The sequence below is a fragment of the Pavona decussata genome, unplaced genomic scaffold, assembly GCF_977016875.1.
Source record: "Pavona decussata unplaced genomic scaffold, jaPavDecu1.1 SCAFFOLD_87, whole genome shotgun sequence".
Classification (NCBI taxonomy): Eukaryota; Metazoa; Cnidaria; class Anthozoa; order Scleractinia; family Agariciidae; genus Pavona; species Pavona decussata.
This window is the reverse complement of record NW_028145504.1, coordinates 5569066-5587974: the sequence shown is the minus strand read 5'-3', so window position 1 is coordinate 5587974 and position 18909 is coordinate 5569066. Positions and strand designations below refer to the sequence as shown.

At 40.3% G+C, this 18909-nt stretch overlaps 1 protein-coding gene across 1 annotated transcript; it reads left to right on the top strand.

Annotated features, from left to right (window-relative positions):
• The first annotated feature begins 2879 nt into the window (after window positions 1-2879).
• LOC146475004 (uncharacterized) lies at window positions 2880-10071 on the top strand. The gene has a single exon (XM_085116750.1). The coding sequence runs from the start codon at window positions 3468-3470 to the stop codon at window positions 5238-5240; it is 1773 nt and encodes a 590-aa protein (XP_084972876.1). The 5' UTR covers window positions 2880-3467; the 3' UTR covers window positions 5241-10071.
• Window positions 10072-18909: the final 8838 nt, after the last annotated feature.

The following is an 18909-nucleotide window of genomic DNA, read 5'->3' as shown; positions in this document are numbered from 1 at the left end:
CTTGGCCATTCAACTCGCACCTGAAGAGAGAAGGCAACGCTTTTTCGAAACAGGCCTGTCGTGCCTCAGTTTTTCCTGAACATGGACTGATTACTTAACTACAAAGCTCCTTACTGTTGAGCACTTTACGAATCCAAGGAAAAGCAACTTTATATATATATGTATGTATGTATGTATGTATGTATGTATGTATGTATGTATGTATGTATGTATGTATGTATGTATATATACATACATTTATATAATCCCCCCCCCCCCCCCTTTTTTTTTGGCGGGGTGGGGGGTTTGTTGTTTTGGTGTTGTGATTCAATTTTTAAGCCTTCTTTGAATTGAACTAATTTGAAATTTAAAAGCAGGCCTCTCATTTGCATCCTTGACAAGCATGAAGGAGAGAAAATTGAAAACACCTCACCTATAGTTTTTGTTACATTGGTCTACTGTCACTGAATTGATGTGTGGTTTTAGAACTGTGTGGTTATTGAACTTTTGTCTTTTCATTGAATTGAACAGAACTCAATATTCCTTGTCAAAATGAACTTTGAATTTCATTGGTTCAAAGGAGACAATGTTATTTGAACTTAATGTATGGGTCAATTACTGCTGCTAGATAACCTCCAGGAATTTGCAAATATATATATATTTTTTACTTTATGTTCTCTTCCCCAACCTTGGACACAGAGAAAAAGACAATTCCCCACCCTTAAATATTTGGCACCAACTAACATAACTGAAATAACTGGTAAATAATTATATGATGTATAGTACAAATGACATTGTCAGCCATAAAGAGTTTCCATGTGTCCTTTGATAACCCAAAGAGGACTTCAAAACAAGGTAAGAACATCAGTCATGCCACTTGTCTGTGGCTTGTGGCATACTGTTTGTTCTTACCACAATTTGATGTCACAGGTGCATAATTATAGTGCAAATAATATAGTGCAAATGTATAAAAAGCCTTAACCCATGTGCACCCAAGTGGTGAGAGTGCAGATGAGATAAAGGGTGAAGGGGTTGTTTCTTTCAATACTTGAGAAATAATGTCATTCGCAATAATGCTATTTAATTTATTGTTTAAGATGGCTTGACATCAATAACTTTAACAACTGTCTCACACTAGCAATATGAACCAGGCCACGCAGATACATTTTCTGACTCAAGCCCCTCCTCAAGCCTGCACTGGCAGGACAACCAGATACAAATGCATTTCAGATAAGAGAATTACTATAGCTATTTATTAGTCGTGGTTACACACACCTTGGGTTTGGGCCTTCCGGAGGGTAAATGGCTTGGGTTCGGTTTAGCTCAGGTTTCATTTTACCCTTGGGGATGCGGTTACACAGTGAAAGAACTCCCGTCAGGGTAAAATATAATTAGATATGATTTCACACTGACCATGCATGCAGTTTGGTGGGAAACGTACAGATCGACATGCATGACACAAATCGAGATCTTGTAAGCTTAATTTCGGTGATTCTCCTGCTAATTATTCGACAGTCCTCCATAAATATAGCAATCCAACAGTTTTTTGCGAGAAGACAGCGAAGAAGGCGCAAAGAAATACCCGTTAGTAGGACTCTTCGGTTTGACTAGCGTTCCTATAAACAGATAAACAAAAAGATTACAACTTGATCAACTTCGAAAGTGATAGTCTGAAGAGGGAACTCATGAAAATAAAGAAATACTCACAGTGATGCACGAAACCCTGCCATGTCACCTTGTGCTACCAGTACAGTAAGCGCGAATCAGAGGTCAACTCAGAGCATAGCAGGCGATTTCCTGTGTTAGCTACGTTCTGCATGATGATTGGCCAAGCCACCTCAGGGAGCAGATAAACCGTACTTTTCAGTTCAGGAACTGTCATGGGAAGTTCTTTTGTTCTCTTTGATGTATCCATGGAAATAACCCAAAGGCAGTTTCGGTTTGGGAAAACCGGTTACACACAAAAACATCCTTACCCGTGGGAAAATGCTAGTTACCCATGGGTAAAAGGGTAAGTGTAACCACAACTATTAATTGAACGTCACTTGGGTCTTTATAAATAACTACGAAGCACAAAACCGACTTATTACTCTAAAGCCCACATGTAAAGGTACTCAAGTCGGCAGAAAAGAACTGGAAATGAAGATAACTACATTTACTCACCTGAAAGATTACGATTCTCTTACAACGAAGACAATTGGAACAGCTTCAATGATACAGGCTTCCAACACTTCACGTCGAGTGATAATTAGGTTCCCGATGTTAACACTGAAAACTATGACTGACAATGTCTCCTCCATTATGTTGCACACGGGATACGCTATTAAAATTTCAGCTTTCGAACGATCAGAAGCCACAAGAACTAAAAGTCTGAACGCCACTCGTTTTGAGAGTGTGAAATTTTCGCCATGACACGACGCTTAGCTGTCTCGTATTTTCCGTCAAAACAATAGAAAAAAATTACTTCTTTGGAAAACCCTTGCTCATGAAGTCGAAGCAATATCTTTACAACATCTTTCATATCCACAGTTCACAATTTCTGATACGGATGGCTCAAAAATCCGAAGAAATCATGCCTGACCCGGACGCCATCATTCGACTTCGCCGAAACAGGCTGCTGGGCGCCAATTTGACCGGATGTGACCACAACTTTTGTTGGATGATTCAGATACAGTCAACTCTCTCGTAAGCGACCACCCTTGGTGCACGACAAAGTGGTCGCTTACGAGAGGTGGTCGCTTACGGGAAAGATCAATAAAATAAGCCTAATGCTGGAGTGATAAATTAATTACCTAAAAATATTACCCTAGCAGCTAAAATTAGGCAAATAGAAACTAATTTATTTGATTTTTTCACATCTATTCATACTTTGTGTAACATTTTGGAACAGATCACTGTAACAATTCCCATTTACCTACAGATCTAATTATAGTAATCTTCTCTGTCTGTAAACTGTCAGTTATCGGGGGTAGCGTCATTAAAAATCGAACTTTTGTTGCTTCTGAGTAATTATTTACTCAGATCATACGCGAATATGTTGGGTGGTCGCTAACCGGAAACGGAAAACAAAAGAATATGTCAAATTTCTAGCCTAAAAAGTGGTCACGGTCCCTTAGAAATTTGAGTGGTGGTCGCTTACGAGAGAGCTCTTGAAACAATATTTAACTGAGAAACAAAACGGTTGTTTACAAAGTGGTCGCTTACGGGAGGTGGTCGCTTACGAGAAGTGGTCGCTTTGAGAGAGTTGACTGTACAAAAAAATTGCCAGGCGCTATGGAGTGTTCTCCCCCGCCCCTGGTGTGATGTTTTACAAATTGAGTTTTCCTGGCGGGGGCAGCTGCCCCCTCTGCCCCCGTAGGGGTATACCCGGGGGTGATGTTCATAATATTGTTGTACTTATATCTTTAATTATTTAATTTAGATTTGTAACTGTAATAATTATTGTATTGAGCTGAAAAACCCACTCAGGAAGCATCAATAAAGTTTGTATGTATATATCGTTCGTGAAAAGAGGCGATGTATCCCCCAACAGTATCTTGCACTGTATGCGGACCTACCTACTTTTCATCAGGGCCTATGCAACGTCATCATTTAGCGATGGTAAATTTACAGTAATGGCGTCCGCGTCTGAGCATCAAGAACTTAGGAAGATTGTAAGTATTATGAGTGACGAAACCACTTGCCCTGTTTGTCTTGAAGAATTTCAAGAACCAAAGTGTCTTCCAGGCTGTGCACATAACGTTTGTGAGCGGTGTTTAGAGAACATGGTGCGAAGAAATTCCTACACGATTTCATGCCCGCAATGTCGCGAAGAATCGTTTCTTCCTCCGGCAGGCGTTTCGTCTTTTCCTACAAACCATCTTTTGCTGCGACTTATGGAGAACACACCTGCAAGGAAAGAGAAAAAGGCTATCAGTGGCGCGTTAAGTGTTTGCAAAGAGCGGTTAAAAGCGGCAGAGAAAGCCCTGAAAGAAATGGAGGAATGCCACGAGAAGGCTACCGACCAGGGGGGAATTTTAAGACGTGAGATCAATAAAATGGCTGATGATCTTATTCAGATTATAAACGACCAGCGCAAATTTCTGCACTCTCAACTTGACGACTTTCTGACAGAACATTTTGATTGTAATTCTCTGCAAAGAGAGAAGGAAAACATGGGTTCCTTTGTTCAAAAAGCTAGGACCTGCATGCAGAAGACAAGTGAAATTCTCCAGCAGGGCGAGGTTGGAAAAATTCTGGAATCGAAAGATATCCTTGTAGAACAGTTGAAAGAAATCAGCTCCACTGCAGATGAAAGAACTCTGGAAGCTAAAAAGCTGTCCAGCCAAGCGGAAATGGATTTTAGTCATGCCCAGTGGGTAGAACTGCATGGCAAATGTACGGAAATGATTGGAAAATTATCATTATCAGCTAATAATTATGTTGACAGTTTAGCTAATGCTGCTGGTTTTATTGACTATAGTAGATGTGGAGAAGTATCGCAGACTATTGCAACTGGTGTTTTCACATTTGCTATTGCAGTATCAAATTTGACAGGCGACATAGCTGTACTAGATGAAGAGGATCGACGTGTTTACATCTATTCTCCACTAGGGGACCCTTTGATGTCATTTCGCATTAGATATGGTGACCTGTGGGATATTACGTTTTCCAAGGATGATGAAATAATAGTCTTAAACCGCGAGTGTAATCGGTTACTCCACTATGACCGAGAAGGTACGTTTGTTAAAAAGCATGTCAAAGTGCCCAACACTCGAGTGAAATTCACTAGGATATCTACAGATGCCGATGGTCGCTTGCTAGTTACCTCGAGCCCCAGGGACTGCTGTGATGAACCAGAAGAACTAGTTGAACCATGCATTCTTGTTTACAGTCCTGATAGAAAGTTCCTGTTTAGCTTTGGTGAAGACAAACTCTCTTGTCCCCAGGATGTTGCATATCACCAAGGGAAGTTTTTTGTGACTGATGGTGACTTGGAATGTGTGAAGGTCTTCAACAGCAGTGGAAAGTTCCTTTTCGACTTTGGAAGCGGGGATCTGTTAGATCCAGTTGGCATAGCAGTCGACGTAATCAACAATGCAATTCTAGTGTGTGACTGCAGCAGTAATGCAATTTTGGCTTTTACAGCAGATGGGGAAATCATTTCCAAAATTGAAACCACTGAAGAGCCTTTACACGTTGCTCTTTCCTCCAATGCTAAAAGTTTAATTGTGTGCTTTTATAATGCTTCATTTTTTCAAATTCTTTCCAACAAAGAGTGATAAATTGCTGTTGGTTTTTGATAACATCTTACCAGTACCAGGGTCTGAAATTAACTTTTTTAGGCAGGCGCCAAGTGGTGACTGGAAATTTTTTTTCAGTCGCCATATGGAAAAATGTGGTCGCCAAAGAGCAGAAAAAAAAGTGTCAATAAAATTTTTCCTTCACAGCAAAACACAAACCAAAAATTTTGGTTGCCAGATGGAAAATTCTGGTCGCCAATTTTTTTTTTAAGAATCAGAACGAAGAGAACGCATTTGCGTTTGGGGCCGCAATGGCAATTTATACACCTACCACTGAAAAACCACTACGAACGAATCGAAAGCCGGCTATATACGCAGTTTCATAAGAATGCTAAATGTTTTAAGTCAATTTTATACCTTCTCTTGTCTCTACCTTTAGGAGAAGAAAATGTACCCGATTGAAAAACTGCCGGTTGGTTAGACTTTGCTCTATGTTCAAAATCGTAAACGATCTTTTCTTTCGCGTTCTGTCAAGACGATCGACGGATCGCCATGTTGTTCGCTCCAGGCCACAACCATGCAGCATTTCTCGTTCAAAAAACATGGCGGCAAAGCTTCGCTCTGCTCGAGCTGTGAGGCGTTGTGATAGATTTATAATAACAGGAAAATCGGTTTTATACTTCAAAAGCAGTGGAAAGGTAAAAAGTAAGTGACCAATTGGCGGGCGGCTTTGAATTTTATTTTTATCGATTTGGCTGAAAATCAAAGTTATTGTTTGTATAATGATTGTGGCATGAAATAGTTAATCGCCCGCTGGCGACTAGTTGTGAAATTCTGGTCACCAGTGCAAAATTTTTAGTGGCATTGGCGACCAGGAAAGCGCAATTTCGGACCCTGAGTACTCCTTTTTTCTGTTTGTTAGTACTGCTGTTGTATTTTCAGATTCTTACTACAATGGGGGCACATGAAGGTGCAATGTAATATTAATGTTATTTTTAATACACATGTACATCAAATTGTTGTTTTGAAGGGGACAAGCATATCTTCTTAAAACTGTGTTGTTTCCTTAGCTTAGGCCCGGTTCAGATGCTGTACTTCACATGAGCGGAATCAAATTCAATGAATTAAGTTTATGTGAAGTACAGTGTCTGAATCGATTCAGAACGGCCGATCTAATTCAGAGTCGTTCAGTCGTTTTTCCCGTCTGGTTCAGCTGGGAATAACAGCTGTGGACCTGCTTTGATTCAGATGCCTTATGTCAAATGAGCCGAATCAAATGCATAAACTGACCCCAGTCCACATTTTCTTCAGTCATAGTATGCTTTCGTGAATTAAAGGGGAAGTATCATGGGGATTATGATATCTTTTGTTAAAAATGGTGAAAAAAGACCTTCAATCAGCTGCCAAATAATTCTAGAATGACAAGTGGAAAGAAATCAACTCAATTCTTGAAAGGAACAACTCGCGATCTGTTCTAGCGCATTTTGGAAACAAATATGCGAGAACTTGAAAAACATTAACCTAACATTTTTCAAGTTTCAATCCATACCGGCCTACTCTGTCTCTGGCCAGAGGTACTAATCCACAGTGTTATTGCACTGGGGTGATAGTTTATAACAAACTTGACAATTTTTTCTTTGTTTCTGCTGACAGACAAACATTTTTGGGTTTTGAAATGACCGCAAATTTACATGATACTTCCCCTTTATAGGGGAAGTACATGTATCATGGGGTTTTTGATATCTTTTGTTAAAAATGATGAAATAAGACCCTCAATCACCTGCCAGATAATTCTAGAATGACGAGAGGAACGAAATCAACTAAATTCTTGAAAGAAACAACTTGTGATCTGTTCTAGCGCATTTTGGAAACAAAAATGCGAGAACTTGAAAAACATTAGCCTAATATTTTTCAAGTTTCAATCCATACCGGCCTACTCTGTCGTCTCTGGCCAGAGGCACTAATCGACAGTTTTATTGCAGTGGGGTGATAACAGATTTAACAAACTTGACAATTATTTTGTGGTTTCTGCTGACAGTCAAACATTTTTGGGTTTTGAAATGACAGCAAATTTTCGTGATACTTCCCCTTTAATTTTGGCTGAATTAAGTTTGCCATCTGAGTCAATTCAGCCAGGATTAATTAATTTGGGTTGATCTAAATTTGAATTCAATATGGCTCATGTGAAGTATGGCGTCTGAACCGGGTCTCAGGCAACAAACTTTGCTTCATATTGCCTTTTCACAGGTGTATAAAATCGCAGTTAACCTTTAGGGAAACCTGCTAGCAGCGTGATACTGCTGGTATTCCTGTGGTAAACTAGCATTTCCCAGAAGGGGTTCAGTCATACTCCCAGTTACTTCATACCTTAATTTAACAACCTGATCTAATATTAATTAAGACTTTGCCTCTTGCAAACTCTGGTGTTAGTATTTTTGTCAGGCAGACAAAGGTTATTGTTCTCCATAATTATGGCAAGTTGTGAAGTATCTAACTTGTAATTTTTCAGTTGTGTTACATAGCACTTTGCAAGATACATAGCGATTTGTTTCGGGTCACATGCAGATTATTACAGGACAGTTTTCAACTCACAAATGTTATTATTTTTCCCTTTAAACCCTTCTATTTAAAGACAGAAGAAGGGTTTCTACCATATTAATTTCAGTAGTAAGGAGTAGAAATATATAAAGAAGTACACCGAAAGTTATAGTGATACAAAACTTAGGGAGAAATATAGGCTGTTATATGTTACAAAAGATTTATAACAATATTTATTATGGTATAGCAGTGATAGCTTAATTTTAGTAATAATTTATTGGCTTATTGTATATAGCACATGCTTCATGATAGAATGACCCCACGCGCTTCACATGATTAGATCAACATAGCATTGATGTAACTGTGTACAACTGAAACTTTGTGGCATCTAAAAACTTTAAGATTACAGATTAAATCCAATGAGTCAGGCGATATATAGGTAAACATACAAAATTTTGCAAGAAACTATACAGATAGAGAGTTGTAGCCTGTAATTTACCAGATAAACACGTTAAAAAAGATGCAGGGCAAGTTTACGATGTTTTGAAATTTGTGATGGTGATAGTTTAGCTTCCAGCCTTATCAATGTTATTGAAATGGTATTGCAACAGTCATGTCTACACTGCAAAGAAAGTACAGATTGAAAATTGCAATGATGCAAAACATAGGAGGATAGCCTATAATTAGGTCAGCAGGGTTAAAAGATTGAAGACACTAATTTTGTAGATTTTGCTCATATTGCAGGAAAAGTTTATGATGTTTCGACATTTGTGATGTTGATAGTTAAGCTACCAGCATCACCAATGTTATTGAAACAACATAGAACATTACAAGCTGATCATTTTGTTTACCTGTAAGGTTAGTGTTTGGAAAAGAGTGACATCCTAAGCTTGTGAAAATGCATTCTTACACTCTTAAATCATTACTATTTGGAAACACTAATTATTTTACATGTAATATGGGCTAGATAACATTACATATCATTTCGGTCATCCTGCAAAATAGCACAAGTTAAAGATAACAAAATCTGCCGTGTTCTTAGCGTGGTACCTCCTAACACAGCAGTATTTTTGTGTAGTTTGTAATTATGCAGGAAATGCAGATCTTAGCACAGGCTACTGGAATCTAAACAGAAAATTAGGGGTAGCCATACATTTTTGGGGGGATAATTAACCGACGATTAAGCAAAGCATGGCATTATTGTCCTTATTACACCCATTTTGAAATCACTGGTGATCCTTGCAATCTGATTGCCTCTCAACAGTGCGATTTATTCCCAAATTGCACCATTTTTTCCTCTAAATCGCATCCTTTCTTTAGCCCATCAAAATGGAAATGAAGTAACAAAAATAGAATATTAATTTTGACAATGATACTCTGTGATTTCAAAACAGGTGTAATAAAGTGGTAATTGAACTTTGTGTCGTGCAATTTTGGTTTGAAATCATACTTGTGATTTCAAATCAAACTCGCGCTGCGCGCTCGTTCGATTTTGAAATCACGTGTATGATTTCAGACCAAATTGCACTCCACTCAGTTCAATTACCATTATAAATTGAACTGCAATTATCTCTGAATAATACATGGTTTTCTTTTTGGATACCAATAACCAAAGTTACAAAGACCTTCTTTACCCCCTGAGTTAATAATAATAATAATAATTATTATAATAATAATAATAATAATAATGATAATAATAATAATAATGATAATAATGATAATATTCGTCCTTCGCGAGCGAAGATGACCAAGACTTCATATCACGGGGGGTATGGGGTGTGTGCGGAGATGGCTGATCAGGCCAATCTTTGCCCGGAAAAGTCTGTTGCAGTGGGGACAGGGGATGTGCGGGGCTGAGCCAGGCTGGGAGGAGGAGTTCGCAGTATCTTTCCTTCTCTGCCGTTTCTTCTCTTTGTCCCTGAGAAGAATGCCTGAGTTATAAACCATGCAAAAACATCCCTGTATTAGTAGGCACCACCCACAGGAAATCCAAGTTTCTTGAACCATCCCGAGATGTGTAGAACACAAAAGGAGGCAAGTTACATTACACGTAGAGCTGCATAGAAGTTGTGAATCCCAGATTTAGTACAAATGTTGTGAGGTCCGGTATTTCTTGGTAACAAGCATCGTTCATTCCTGAAATCTGAGGGTAATTAAACTGCTGACTCTTTCCCTCGTTAAATATAGTCCTTATACATTAATCTATTTATTGTCTTTGTATTTATGTAGGCATTTATTGCAGTTATACTATTTATAGGAAATATGGTTGCTAACTGGAGATACTAATGAGAGAGAAATAAAATGTAAAATAAATCACGTTATTTAAGTGTCAGCGTTTTCAGCGCAGAGCACTTATTACCTCTCATCGCTCCCGGCCCTGATGGGCGTTTCTTTACCAGTGTTTACACAGAGGAGCCGCAGAAAGCAAGAGAGAGGAAATAGTGTCCCATGCATTTTTCCGATCGCAGACACAGGCTAAGTTGTCTTCACTGGCTCTCTTTATTTCGTGACCGGAGGATACAGAAACGCCAAGTCAAATGCTATTGATAGCTTACAATATTCTTGGGTCTCAAAAGGGACCGTTCAATTTTTATGAGCATGGGGGGGCTGGTGGGATTTGGTTAATTGCCACTACGAAACTGTATGACCCCCCCCCTAGCATGCAATTTTTTTCCACATGCCCCCCCCCCCCCCCAAGCAGAAACTTTTTTTTTCTGATGACCCCCCCCCCCCCCCTTCCCGCCCAACCAGGAACAAATCATACTCCTAACTTTAACAAAACGCTTATGTACTGTTTATATCAAAGATAAACGTAATTGTTACTGTGATTTATTTACAGTTACCGTTCTCTGCTTAGGTAAAGATTTCTCTTGTTTAAAATAACGTTTTATAGATAGCAACATGTTTACGCCAACGACAAACCCTAAATTTCCATTTAGATTCTCAAAGAAACTATAAAAATTAATCAAGCAAATGGTTAACGTGAAATTACTCCCCTTCGAGTAGAAACAATTAATACACGTACAGATCTGACTAACAAAATGCGGATCGAAGCATACCAATCAACGATTACGAGTCATATTAAACAGAAAAAAACAGCGGACGCACAGATATCAGGCGCGTAGGTTAGGGTTAGATAGGGGTGTTCGTTGAGCCCTAAATCTTGCTGAGCGCCGGAGGGGCTGTTACTAGGGGGGTCCGGGGGCATGCTCCCCCGGAAATTTTTGAAAATCTAGGTTCCCAGAAACCTCATTTCCTGCATTTTGAGACCCATTTTAGGCAAATCCCAAATTTGTTTTACAGCAGCTTTTTGAGCTATATACATCATTTCTACGGCATAACTGTTTCAACTTAAACAAGAAAGTTCAATGTACATTCCGCGCGCTGTCGAGTTCTGATAGCTATTCGATCTACTGATAGTCATACACCAAGCTGGTAAACTGCATCATTCTCGGGTGTAGGCCTTCGAACAAATTGACTATCTCGTCAAGATTGACAGGCATATCATATTTGATATGCATTAGAACCAGGGCGGACATTCTACTCTCTCGCATGGTACACCTCATGTAGTTGTTCAACCTCCTCATTAAGTGCTTTTTCTTCCGCCATTACTGATCTGTAAAGGGGGTTCGAACCCCTCGAACCGCCGCCCCCCCCCCCCTCTCCTACGCGCCTGGATATTAAAGTACTGCTATTAAAAATGACCGTTACAAGCTTTTCTGAAGATGGCCTACGGCTCAGATTTACCGTCAACTGAAGTCACCAACAACAGTTCTATTATTAAAAAGTAATCTGGATGTTCACACTAGGCATACTACTGAGTCTACTGATACTCCTGGGTTCAAATAATTTACTAATCAACAGTCTTTATAAAAGTGAGTACTATTAAACAGAACATTAAACAATCTATTGATATAGTTCTGAGTACAACCACTTTGTAGAAAACTACTCCCCCACGGATGATTCAATAGTGAGACTGTTACGTTTTTATATTAATTTGAACTTGTACAAACATAGGTTTCTACTTCAGTTTATATTCATTATTGCTTTTCCAACAGATATGCTTCATTTCCTGAGTTGTTGTTAATATAAAATGCAGATTTCGACCTCAGTATGTAAAACAAATTAAAAGTGGTTAGGAAAATCGCATGAAATAAAATTGAAATAATATTCAATTTCTTCATCTGTTTCTGTGTTGAGCCACTTTCAATTTCCCCTACTAGCCAATTATTGCTGGTGACCCCCCCCCCCCCCCCTCTTTCACTCAATTTTTTTTGGCAGCCCCCCCCCCTTTAGTGCCATTTTTTTTCTCGTGCCCCCCCCCCCTAAATCCCACCAGACCCCCCATGCTCATAGAAAATGAACGGTCCCAAAGGTCTTTAAAAAATAAGCGTACCGATGAGCGTGACTGTGTCACGTTTAGCGTGTTTCTCAGCGAAAAACAAAGGAAGCCGCACACAAAAAAATCCATAAAATCAATGAATTATTACTCTCGACAGATTACTCTCGACTCTCGACATATTAGTCTCGACTCTCGACATGTTACTCTCGACTCTCGACTCTCGACAATTACCCATACTCACGTTTAGAGAAAGCGAAGATTAATTATCTATTTATTCATATATGCGTCACGATTGTGTGAGTTGGAACGTGACCTTTCATCTTACGCGGTGTTAGGTTACACGCTTTATAAGACGTTGTATGGGGAATAAAATGTCATTTGTATTTAGAACGCTAAATACTTTAAAATATCCTCATTTTTTACGTAAGATGATTAAAAAAAACTCATCTCTTGTGTGTCCCTTGTGCTTTTTCATTATTTTTGCTGTTTGGGGTTTTTTATGGCACCACTAGTCTCCCCTTCATAAGACAGGCGTCCCGAGCTCACGTTTAGAGAAAGCGAAAATTAATTATTGCGTTCGACGAAGGAGAACGCGGCCGGGAAACTGGGTTAAACTTATGACGACATTACCTCGTTTTCATCCTTTTAGTCTCGTTTTCGTATAAGAGTCGCCCCCTCGTTTTCGCGCTAGAGCCATCCTTTAGTCTCGTTTTCGTATAAGAGTCGCCCCCTCGTTTTCGCGCTAGAGCCATCTTTTTAGTCTCGTTTCAAACGGGAGTCAAGTTTCTTATTTTGGCTCGCGTGTTGGTATGCTTGCTTCTCGTGTTTGACCTTCTCTTCGCGTTTGGTGTGCTTGCTGGTCGAATTCTGGACTGTCCTTCCTTGCTGTGTGGACTGTTATCAGATAAGTTGCATTGTTAACGTTTGAATTTAGAGTTACTGGCATCACAGGCGTCCCAAGCTCACGTTTAGAGAAAGCGAAAAATTAATTATCTATTTATTCATATATGCGTCACGGCTGTGTGAGTTGGAACGTGACCTTTCATCTTACGCGGTGTTAGGTTACATGAGAACCGTTGAGAATTTGAGCGCTTTATAAGACGTTGTATGGGGAATAAAATATCGTTCATTTAGAACGTTAAATACATTAAAATATCCTCATTTTTTACGTAAGGTGATTAAAACAAACTCACCTCTTGTGTGTCCGTTGTGCTTTTGCGTTATTTTCGCTGTTTTGGGCTTTTTATGCCACCACTGTTCTCTCCTTCATTAAACGGATGGATTTTCTGGACGCAAACCGCCTCCGAGTTGGAAACGGTCGAAACCCGGCTGTGCTGCCTTCACTTCGTTTAATGAAGGAGAGAACAGTGGTGGCATAAAAAGCCCAAAAGAGCGAAAATAACGCAAAAGCACAACGGACACACAAGAGGTGAGTTTGTTTTAATCACCTTACGTAAAAAATGAGGATATTTTAATGTATTTAGCGTTCTAAATGAACGATATTTTAATCCCCATACAACGTCTTATAAAGCGCTCAAATTCTCAACGGTTCTCATGTAACCTAACACCGCGTAAGATGAAAGGTCACGTTCCAACTCACACAGCCGTGACGCATATATGAATAAATAGATAATTAATTTTTCGCTTTCTCTAAACGTGAGCTTGGGACACCTGTGCTGGCATTTGGAATCTTGCGTTGGTTTCTTGTAGTGAAACGACCACAGCTTGGTTCCGTTTCACGGGGACCAACTCTGGGAGACAGCCAATTTTGTTTGCGTTTTTAGGAGGAGCGATGTGCGCACGTGTATGCTCGAGCTGGAAAGAGTTTGCTCTTCAAGCGTTTTCTCGGTTCCTTGCCGATTACAACCGAAAATATTGTGCGCTTTTTAATCAAGGAAATGCCGTTTTCGAAGATTTGATTCAAAAGATTAAATATAGATTACTTCATGGAAAGTGCGCGCGCACGGTGTTTACGCATGAGCTGTTGACGTATCAGAAATCGAACGAGTGAGCGCAGCGAACGAGTGAGATTTCTGATACAAAACAACGAGTGCGTAAACACCGTACAAAGCACTTTCCATGCTGTAATTTGTTTATTTTCTACATACTGAGATTTTTCCGTTCTGAACAGGTTTGGTAACATGTACACATAGCTCACAATTGTTTTATTGTTATAATGAAAGTACACGAAAGTATCACGTTATTTCAAAAATGCGTTTTCGAGTGCTGTGATTCAGTGTCAGACGTTTACTTGAAAGGCCTCCTTTTCCGCCATGGCTTTCATCAAACTGTTCAATTTGTTCTGACCCATTTGCACTTGATTCAAACCACAGTTTTTTTTTTTTGTTTTGTTTTTTTGACGAAGGACTTTTTGTGGAATTTATTTCGAGATATTATGGCGCACCTGGCTTATTCATCGCGTCAGGTCGCTTTTCGAACTAAGGCCCCGTTTATATGGAGAAAAGTTGTCCCGGCTAGAAGGGTCACCCGCCTACCCGAGCTACCCTGGGCGAGCCAACTTTTCCTACATCTCCTTACAAAACTTGGCGAACCGTTTACATGAGAAACAAAAAGTTGGCTCGGCTAGAAGGGTGACCCGCCTAGCCGGGTCACCCTTTTGCGATGGTAGGGTCACCCTCCTAGCCGGGCCAACTTTTCTCCATATAAACACTTTGGCTCGCCTAGCCGGGTCAACCCCGTCAAGGCGAGACAATCAGAGCATGCGCGAGCTCTGTTGTCATTGGGAATGTGCGAGTTCAATGCCACCGACTTCAACGCCGACAAAGTCAAATTATATGAAAAGGTATATAAATCATTTGGCGTTTAGTGTTATCAAGTCATGCTACAGCAAACGCTTGTATCTCAGTTTTGTGTGATTACGGACTTAACGACAGGCGAAATTCAACGCGAAAAGAACTTGAAGTGTCACGCGGTTAGATTCAGTCAACCACGACTTGTGTAGCCTTCGCAAACCGATTTTGCCCGGCAAGTTTTAACTTCAGAATTGTTTAACTTGGTTTCAAAAACCATAGGAACCAGAATTTCTTGGGTATAAAAAGCCAACGTTGGTAAACTTAAGAAAAACAACCGATTTGATTTGCAGACTTCGAGGCGGTTTTTTTTTTCGCATGTTTTCATGATCTCTAGACGGTCAGCTCTTGGCTCGGGCAAAAGGGTCAACTTTTTTCTCATATAAACGCTCGCTAAAGTTGACTCGGCTGGGAGGGTGACCCTCTTGCCCGGGTCAACTTTTCTCCATATAAACGGGGCCTAAATCTTGTGAACGGCAACTGGGCCTCTTTCGGGTGGATCGTTTGATGGTGCGAAAGCCTTCGGTTTAACAGCTCCTGGCATTACGAGGTTCAGCTCCCGTTCTAGTTTTCGTTTGCCGTTCAGAATACTCTACGTATTCAGTTCCGTCAGCTTCCATGTGAAGTTGCACGCGGCGTATGACATTTGCAGACTGCAGACTGCAGACCGCAGACTGCAGACTGTAAATTGTTTTCACCAGTTGTAATTTGCGTACGGGGCACCTAGACTCACGACAGCCTCCTAAGCTAAATTACGTATATGATTAGTATGAGGACCGGAGTTTATCGATAAAACATCAAAACTTATTAAAAATGATGTTTTTTAAATGTTTTTCTGAGGTATGTATATTAAATGGCAGTTTACGTGAATTTTCAACGTTTTATGAATCTTACGATTAATTCCCATAGAAATCCCTATTTCGAGGAGGCTTTTGTGACTGTGAGAACCCTGTGGCACCCTTATTCCCAGGCTTCTAAGAAAGTAAAAGAAAACATGGCGATGGTATGGCTCGTTTCTCTTTTTCTCATCGGGAACCCAAGATTTTGTTTTCTGAAGGGAGCATACTAAGTAAGGAAAAGACATTCCTAGTTTTGAGATAAAAAAAAAAAAGAAGAAGAAGCAGTCGATTGCAGTAAATGAGTAAAAATCTTCACATTGACGTATCGATCGGTAAGAGCGCCTGGTACAGCTCAATTAAACGATTTACTTTTTTCCTATGTTTCAATGTGTATTATTTTACAATAAACCGTCTGCAGTCTGCGGTCTGCAGTCTGCAAATGTCATACACCGAGTTGCACGTCGCCCCAAGTCATCTGCCGATGTTTTTCACAGCCTCTCAAGCCAAAATGTATCGAATTGAAAAGCCACACTGCGTTTGGCAAAGCTTCGGTATTTGAGATTTCGAGTAAATTCTTTTCGTAAAGGCATTTTCTTGCTTGATCAAACGCAATGTCTTCGATAATATTATACTCGCTGAGTACTTGCGTTCTTTTAAATACCGGTTGAACTCTTGAAAACAACCCTCGAAAGCTTGATAGTTCTTTTCTTTTCACACCAACAATGAATTCACTAACGTAGCGGTTGAGCTTTTCTGGTTAAATTTCTTCAATTTTTCTTTTCCTCGTTTTATCTCCAGCAGAAATGCAGTAAGTAGCTTCACATCCCGCTGCGTTTTTGCTCGAGTGTTTTTGTTTCTTGGTCGGTAATATATTCTCCGCCGGATGGGTTTATCCAAAGGTTTGAACCTACTGTCAGAACATTCAGCCGCCAGTGCCAGAACATTCAGCCATCAGTAGTTGTTTATCAGAATGTTTTAAACTCGTCTAGAAATGTCCTGCACAAAAGCCGAAATTCCGGCAAGCGAGAAATTTAGAGCCGCGTAGAAAAGCTACAAAGATACGCCAAAGCTACCACGTTCATTCATTCATTGAAAATGTTGATGCGTTTTGTAACAGCCTCTCAACCGTTACGCAACTAGACACATCACGTGTCACGTGTCTTTTCATACGGGACTGTTAAAGCTCCACGTGGAGCTGAGACTTGACTAGGTTTTAGCTTCGCTCGAAGCGACAGTAATTTCTCACGCAACCCGTGCAGATTAGTAGCCTTACAGTCTTTGACGGTCTTGTATGCGGTTCAACAGTAGGACTACCTCAAGCTGTATGTATGTTTGTTGATTTTCTGCCTTTCGGTGATCACCTGATCTCAGTTAGTGACTTAAAATAAACAGAGCCGATATTGATTATGTTAGACTTTTGGCCTTTGTAATCGTCGTTTCCGCGCGCCCTTCTTCGAAAGAAAGGCGGTCGCCACAGTCAAAGACTGCAATTTCCTCACGGATAAAAAAACAGGGATTCACAAAAACATTACCAAGATCAACAAAGTGACACTGGAATTGGACTAACACCAGATGAATTCCTCATCAAACCAAGCAACCTTAGAGACATGCCAAATACAACATCGAAAGAAAAAGTCACCTTAACAGGAACAGAGGTTAGTGATGTGCCTTTTATTTCGTTGGAAGATGCGTCGCCGCGTCCAAAAATAATTGAAATTTCGTCGAGTAAAATTACTGACATTACGGAAGAAAACACTAGGTCCAGGACTCTCACGGTTTAAGGCCGGGAGTATCAAAGCGGCTTGAAGAAAACCGCCGCGCTATCCAAAGATCGCGAATTACACGCAAGACTGAGTAGCTTCGAAGAATTAGTACACTCTGGTCAAGACACAAGTAAAATTAAAACTGAAATCACCGTTGTTACAAAGGAAGTAAATGATGCATTACGATTATTTGACGAGTGGATAGAGCTTTCAGATGACTCAGCTGAAATTCAGCGTGCTACCGAAAAGCAAGCCTATTTGCTGGATACATGGAAGTCCATTCGTGCTACAGCTGCAAATGAAATTAAGAAGATTCGAGAGGACAATGACTCTGTTTTCTCTCAAAAATCTCGTCACTCGCGAAAGTCAAGTGTATCAAGCGGAAGTTCACACAGGGACACGCTGATAAACGTAAGAGCTCAAAGGGTGGTCTTGGAAGAGAAACTGAAGTTTTCAACAGTCATCGCAGAGCAAGAGAAAAAGTTAGAACAGCTAAAAATTCAAAAGAAACTTGGAGAAGTCCGAGCGCAAGAGGCCGTGTACCAGAAAGCTGTGGAAGAAGAGGACAAAGCGGACGATTTTCAATCTCTCTTGCTGCCAACCAAACAGTACGATCCTATACCCGCCTTCCTGAGGAACAATAATGAAGGGCTTACGTCAACACCAGAAGTTGTTCCTTCAGTACCGCAGAATTTTCAAGCATTTCCAACTGCAAGTGCCTCACCAATGTTTACGTCTCCCACCAGTAACACAGTTTATTCTAGTACACACACTAGATTCAGCCTTGGAACACAGGTCCCCCTAACTCAGTACACAACGTCCTCTTCATGCAAAACGGTCTATACCAGTACAAACACGAGAGCTAGCTTTGGATCTAATGTCCCAACAACCTTTGCCACGCCCCACACGGACAGACCAGGTCTCACCTCTTCAAGAGGCTTTTGTGGAAATCCACCAGTTTTTATTCCATCACCCGATTCAGTTCAAACCCTTCCACCACAAGATTACCTGCTAGATTTCAGTGACACTTTAACCAGATTGACACAGCTACAACGTCTACCGCAGGCTAAACCGGATGTGTTTAAGGGAGATGAGCAAGACCAAACAAAGTTCTTCCTGTGGGAGAACGCGTTCGACAGCTTAATCGATTCAATACCTATCACAGCCCAGCAGAAACTGCACTTATTATACCAATATCTGGATGGTAAAGCCAAAAGAGTTATCGAACAACTGCAGTACCAGACAGCGCATACAAGCAAGCACGTACAATTCTCAAGGAACGGTTTGGTCATCCTGCGATTATTAGTACCAGCTTTGAGAAAAGATTGGCGAACTGACCAAAGATTCCTCCATATGACGCTGCTGCTTTAGAGGAATTTAGTGACTTTCTGTACCAAGTTCAGATTGTAAGTCAGC

Excerpts from the sequence above, each read along its gene's own strand:
- LOC146475004 (XM_085116750.1), top strand. The coding sequence starts at position 3,468 with ATGTATATATCGTTCGTGAAAAGAGGCGATGTATCCCCCAACAGTATC.